At 49.7% G+C, this 6851-nt stretch overlaps 1 protein-coding gene across 1 annotated transcript; it reads right to left on the bottom strand.

Moving 5' to 3' along the window:
* Nucleotides 1–3426: 3426 nt before the first annotated feature.
* Nucleotides 3427–6751, bottom strand: VCPKMT (valosin containing protein lysine (K) methyltransferase; the record flags this gene model as incomplete). Its single annotated transcript, XM_010086770.1, has 5 exons — nucleotides 3427–3456; nucleotides 3721–3825; nucleotides 5297–5416; nucleotides 6353–6425; nucleotides 6641–6751. Coding segments are annotated over 5 exons (439 nt in total), but the record flags the coding sequence as incomplete, so codon positions are not given.
* Between the last annotated feature and the right edge of the window lie 100 nt (nucleotides 6752–6851).

Raw genomic sequence — 6851 nt, 5'->3', positions numbered from 1 at the left:
TGCGGCTCGCGGTCTCCCCGGGGGTCCCCCCCCCTGCCACTGTCCCCAGGGAGCTGTGCCCAGCCCTCTTCCAGAAAATAGACTAAATTGCTACAGAAATTGCATTTCCCCCCCCTCCCCCAGGCAGGGCACATTGGAACTGGGCTCCTGTGCTCACCATCTCCTTTATCTCGGCACAACCCAGCTCTTGGGGACGTACGAGGCAGAAGACAAGTGCAGCTGGGGATGGGAGCCCCCGTCCATAATCTCCCGTCACCAAATTACGGCGTTGCCGGGCCGTTCACAGCAGCTCCTCGGCTGAGGCCCAGGAAGTGGCACAACGGCAGCAGAAGAGCTGCATGCTGCGGGGCATCTGCTCCCTGGAAATGAAGCGGAAACACTGTTTAACCGAACCATTTACCCATTGACCGAGGACCCCTGCAGTCGGTGGGGGCAGGAGCAGCTCCGCTGTAATAAAAAGCCTTTTCTAACGCTATCTCTTCCTGCCGCAGGCAAGAAGTATCATTTTCTAAGAGGAAAATCCATTTGTCCGGGATTACATGCTGCAGAAAATGATTATACAGCTGCGGAGACCTTCCCAAGCGAAGCCACCAGCCCCATGGGATGCATGGGTGTGGGTCCTGGCTGGGGGACGTGCAGGAATTGCTCAGGGATGGCCGGATCCGGACACCAGCGCGCTCTGCGGCTGCTGCACCATGCCCTGTGCTCCTCCTAGGAAAGAAAAAAAATAAACTCAGAGCATCAAGGGTGAATCTCCTGAGGTCCCACAGGTTTCCGAGCTGTGTCGTGACTAATATTGCGACATGGAGTGACCAGCGATTTACGTGGTTGGTGCTGAGCTGGCACATGCGAGCATCGCATCATGGCTCTCCTGTGGAAATCCCCCGCAACCTCCGTAGCGTGTTTCCCACTGGTCGAGCTGGCGTTGAAATTATTCCAGAAAACCATCCGTTACTGAAGCGTGATGTTCCGGCTGGGCAGGATTTGCTGGTGGGGAAGGGGCTGCTCTGCGCACGGTGCTGCACAAACACCCGCACAGGCAAACGTCCCATCTCCTGAACATTTTTGCTTGTGACCAGCGGCACAGAGAGTTTGCTGCTCTCTTTTGCAAGGCTGTAATCAAATTTTTGACATGATGATGCAGAGGATGGGTACCCAGCTCCAGCGCTTTGGTGCTGCTGGCTCCTGCGGGAGCCAGCTCCGAGGTGGCTGCTGGAGCCAAGGGAGGGATGGGCTGTCCCATGCAGAGAGTGCTGGGGCAAATTTTTGGTCTGGTTGGGTGTTGGCAGGGATGGGAGCCTCCTTCACACCCCATTTTCCACGAGGGCCCCCAGTTAAGAGCAGAAATCCCCGCACCGTGGCAGCCACCTGCCCTACAGCCACCCCCTCCCCAGCCAAGGCAGAGCTTAGCCCCAGCAGGACGATCCCAACCCAAAAAACTCCCTTTCCCCCCCCGAGAAAAGCAGCTGTTTCATCCGGCGGCTCCAGCAACAAGATGAACAGGAGCCACCGCACACGTCACCCCCTCTCCCCACTGCCCTGGTTAGCGGTGGTTTCCTCTTCGCACAGAGCGAGCGGCAGCAGCAGAAGCGGTGGTTGGGTTTTACATCCCCCCCGCAGCGGGTGCAGCCGGTGACGGGGAGGTGGTGCAGGGGGGGTGACGTGACAGGACCCAGCCCCCCGCCAAGGTCCCTCTCACCCGATGACGTTCACAACTCGAGTACTGCAGACACGAAGCTGAGGGCACGGAGGAGCAGCTGGCGGCTACATGTGGGGAAGAGAAAAGCACAACTTCCTCCGTTTTTTCTTCTGCAAGAGAGATCCGAGCCTGTACACAAAAGGAAGTGCTGAAATTGCACACCCCGTAGATAAAAGACAATTATTCTGTTGGCACCAAGCCCCTGAGGACCACTGCTCCCCTGTCCTTACAGCACACCTTCGACAACTCCTCTGAACAGGAGTTTGCACCAGGGAAGTCATGCTGGCGTAAACACACCGGTAAGTATCTTCCTGCAGGCCAGCGGTTAATTAAGGAGCTCTTTTCATAACAAGTTAACAAATAACGTGTGCAGTTACGACAAATTACATTCTCGCTTTGCCGTGCATTCGCTAATCATCGCTGTTGTGCTCTGCAAGCCAGGGCAGCGCTTTATGGAGTGTGAAGTTTGCACAGAATGCTCTTACTGGAGAGAAATGGAGCCCGAGCGCCGGGCAGGTCCCAAAAGCGCCTGGGTGACGCTTGTGCTGTGTGCAGAGCGAACAAGGCGTTATACCAGGCCGTTAGAACTCCGTCTGAGCAGCACCTCAGCCGCAGCAGACCTACTTTCACAGCTCAGGGCTGCGGGCTGAGCGGAAGCGATTTCCTTTGAAATGGCATCTCAAAGCCATCGCTGCACAACAAGAGCAGCTCAGTGAGGAATATCAAGAGCAACAACGAACCCGCTCACCAGAATCGTCTGAAAGTGTCAAACTTTAATGCTGCAGATCCTTACACCATAAAGCACAGCTGGAATGAAAAGGAAGAACAATTTCGCACAAGGACCATCTGCATCTTGTATCTGTGCCGCACCTACCCCCAGGACACCCTGCTCCTGGAAGGAGACTCCCAGGACCTCTGCAATGCAGGAGCAACACAGAAACCACAGACTGAAAAAAAACCCCAAGCAAACCCCAAACTAAACCCACCATCCAAGACCCAAGTGCAAAAGTTTTATTGACTGGCTCTCCGGGGCTGCATGACGGAGCCCGCTCGCAGTTTTCTCCCGGCAGAGACTTGGGCGCAGTGTCCTCGGATCTGCTCGGTGAAGCTGCCCGCCGCTCCAAGCAGCAGCTGCCCAGCAGAGGGAACAAGAAGGTGCACCCAGCGCCAGGCTGGGTGAAGCTCTGGTTCCGTTTTCTGCCTTCCTCTGCCCGCAGACATCGACAGCTTGGATCTGGAGGTGCTATCAGCAGATCTGGTCTAACGAGCCCGCTTCTTCTGGTGCCTCATGCCAAGTCCACCATGGAGAAGCAGTTCTGCAGATGAGTCACAAACCACACTGAAGACAGTCCCTCTGTGGTGTTACTCTATACCCTCTCCCTCTTCTCCAGAGCTCTACGAGCTGCCAGAGGACAGCCACTGTGGTCAGAAATCTCACGATGGAAAGTTCTGTGAAGAGATTTAAAAAAAAAAAAAAAAGGTATGGATTTTGAAGTGATACATTTTTGTTTTTAAGCACTGGACCCACATGTTCTGTCAGCACAATATGCAAAGGACTTTTTTCATGCGTAACTGTCTGCTCCATCAATTAACCAAAAAATGATCTAACCAACCCCGACACAGGCTGAGTACCACCCCTAGACACTGGTTTTGGGGAGAGGGCTGTATAGCAGAGCACACAGACCTAAAAGCAGCAGTGGGAGGATTATTTTTATTATTTCAGTGCCTCACAACTCCAGTTTTGAGATCCCACTGCCCTACAGAGGGGGAAGCAGAAGAGAAAGCCAGCGTGCAGCTCAGAGATGGTGCTGCTGAAGACAAAGGCTGGCACCTGGGAGGGCGCTGGGTTTCAGGACAGAAGAGCTCCTTTGTACCAGCCTGGTTCTGGTCCATAGCCCCACCAGGTCCCTAATGGTATTTCACAGTTTAGAGCTTCACCCCGGGACGCTCACGCTACGCCAAGTGAACAGCAGCTCTGGGAATTCCTGGCAGTGTTCGCTGCGCCGGTTAAATTAACCTACCGCTTGTTTCCTGTGGATATTCATGATATGAATGTCTTCACTGCGATACTCCTCATCGTGTTTATCCAGGGGAATTTTTTCCAGCTCAAAGTCCATCTGAAGCAGCTGGTTATCAGAGAACACACAAAACAATTCAAATGACACTGAACTGCCCTTTGGAACTGAGCACCTTCAGTTAGAAAGGTCCCACAACGTACCCACACAAGGGCAAGAAGACTTTGGAGGCTGGAACTATTTTTCCCTCTGTGTAGCACTTTTACCCTCATTTTAACTACTCCTGGGACAACTCAAAGCTACAGGCATCTTGCAACACTTCAGACAAAGCTTGTGGTAAGACATTTTGCTTCCTCCAATCTCCAAAGCGTTAAGCCAAACCACAACACCTGCCTCTGTCTGCCAACCTTCTCAACTGGAGGGGAGGGGGAAAAAAAGCCTAGAACAGTCCAACATCGTCTCTGCAATGTGCTCAAAGATTAACTTGGCTGAATGCTGGCGAGCGAAGGAAGGAAATAAATTACAAGAGAGCAGAAATCATCCAGAAACACCTACACCTACTGTGTTTATTGTGGGAACAGCACCTCAGCAGTGCTGAGCTCAATTACACCAGCCCTCCTTACAGCCAGGTCCCCACAAGAGTTCCAGGCAAGACTAATTATCAAAGAGGTGCTTTCATTAACACGTACAAATTGCCCTGGAATTTTTGCCCTTCCCCTTGTTGTAGTGCTGTTATTTCATATAATGCAGTATTCCTGCACAAGGGCTGCTTTTCAGCAGACCGCACAGGTGCGGAGATAAATGCTGCACTGACCGTCACAGGAGGGATCCAGCTGTCACCTGTGTCCTTTTCTTTACCTGCACAGAAGATACAGCTGGACTATTTAATTATATAATTAATGCTCTCTCAGCAGAGGGGGGAAATTTTTGCAAAAGCAGCTTTAACACTTAGCAGAGACTCTTGAGTTCCTGAGCTAGTCTGGAAAACTTTACCTGTGTTTTCCTTCTGCTTTCAATGGAACATGCTAAAAGAAAATAGATTTTCACCAGACTCACTTTTAATCCTTCCAATAACCTCTGGTTAACATTAAGACAGCCACTGCAGAAAAAAAGGAGCAGCCAACTGCTAATTCACTTGCTCCTATAAAAATGATTCTGTTTTGATTCTGACAGATATTGCCTCATGTCTGCTGGCCCTTTTGCAAATCTGGAAGGTATCACGAGCCAGAGGGGCTTTTTGCAGCCTACACAAGTCTGGCTGCCTGGATCAAAAGCATCAATACAGTTAAGATTAGGAAGCTGGGGAAGGTTAGTTCTACCTTCTGAGGGAAGGAAAGCTCAGTATGTATCCAGACAGTCTCTACTGATAAGTTGGACAATAAGTTCAAGAGTCACCATCCAAATTTTCTGCCCCATCTAAAGACAAACATGCTTCCTCCACTACAAACTCTATGTTGTGCAGTCAACCTGAACTTGTACATGTAGCAATTTCCATCAATGTTCAGCTGACCCAATCCAAAATCCTCCTTAGATCCAATCTATCCTCCCAGTGTTCAAAAAACCACATGTTAAAAACACTTACCTCGAAGTATTTTCTCTCAATTTCAGGATTCTTTCCCATGGTCCTCTGTTCATAACAGCACAAGATGCAGGTATCGGGGCCAGTGAGGTCTTTCAGTGTCTTCAGTAACGGTTCTAACGACTGCCCAAAAGAGGTTACGTATTTCCCACTTAGATTTCAAGTTCATTTTGCTGGTACAATACCCTCTAACTACAGAAAGTCTTCACCCAAGAGAGAAGTTTCCAGTTTTGCTTTTCAGGGAGATATTTTTAGTACTTTATCTAGGACAAAAAGCACATGGGGGCAAGCTGGAAAGCAGAGGAGAAAGCCAGACTGCCTAGGAGTTTCACAGACTGACCAAAACTGAACGAGCATCAAAACCAAAAACACACCACACTGCTGACTGGGCACTTCCTTGAGCCAGACAACAATGACTATTTCTTGACATGCTTCTTAAGGAAGAGTTTTCTCAACCATTCTTGGAATATGGCTGAGATCCAGACTACAACATACAGGAACAGGACCAACATGCAGGGAGCCAACTCAAGGGGCTGGCAAGACCACTGGGACATGGGGTCCTTCAGGTCATTTCCCTTTTGTTGCAAATCCTGTTAGGTCTCTGTGCACACCCTGCAGAGCTCCAGCTCAGGAGATGGGGCAGACTACAGCAACCGCTTGGCTGGAGCACAATTTCTCCTTTTACCTTTGCAAGGGATGTGTGATGAGAACCCAGACAGTACAGACATGGCACAATTAAATTTCATTCATCAGTGCATTAGACACTTCACCTATATCAGTCACAACATTTTGCTTTACACTTCATTCCTAATGTAAAAAAAAAAGAAAAAAGTGCTTCCCCAATATTAAGTGAGGTTTTTTTAAACATAAGAGTCTCTGGTTGGATCTCAAATGGCCTTGAATCGGTTAAAAATATATTTTCCAGTCTTGTTCTACACATTCCTCTAAACTATGGGGACCAAGATGCAAGCACAATATTTATTTGAATACTTCTCACATTAAACCCACACCCATCCCCAAGGACACTTTCCCTATGGGTTTTGCAAAGTCCTCATTTACCTCCTCATAGTAAATGCAATCAGCCATTAGTATATAATCGGGTGGAGGCTGGAATTCTGTTACATCTTCACCCCTGAGAAGAAGCAAAAAAAAAAAAAAAAAAAAGGTGAAAACAAGGTTCAGTAATAATACAACACATACTACTAAAGGAATGTAAAGGAATGAGCGTGAAGTTAACTCCTGTGTTCTTATCCTGAGCTTCCCTTCCCAAGCCTATCTGGCACTTTCACAAAACAAGAGCAGGAGCCCCGCTAGAGCCGAACAGAAACATTAAAGGATCATACAAACCATTTCAGTACCTTGGCTCGGACTGACCCTGTCACCAGGTGTTTGTTGTTCTCTATATTAACCATCAGCAGCTCCTGCAGCTCCTCAAGGTCGGTGACCGTCACGTTGGCCCTGTCACACACATGGGGGGGGGGTCACCTCAGGGCTGGGACACAGCCCCCCGGCCCCTCGCCACGGCATGTTGCGAGAATTTACACCATTTCACACAGAG

The sequence above is a fragment of the Pterocles gutturalis genome, unplaced genomic scaffold, assembly GCF_000699245.1.
Source record: "Pterocles gutturalis isolate BGI_N339 unplaced genomic scaffold, ASM69924v1 scaffold22396, whole genome shotgun sequence".
NCBI classification, from domain to species: Eukaryota; Metazoa; Chordata; class Aves; order Pterocliformes; family Pteroclidae; genus Pterocles; species Pterocles gutturalis.
Note: the sequence above shows the minus strand (reverse complement) of the source record. Positions and strands in the feature narration are given on the sequence as shown.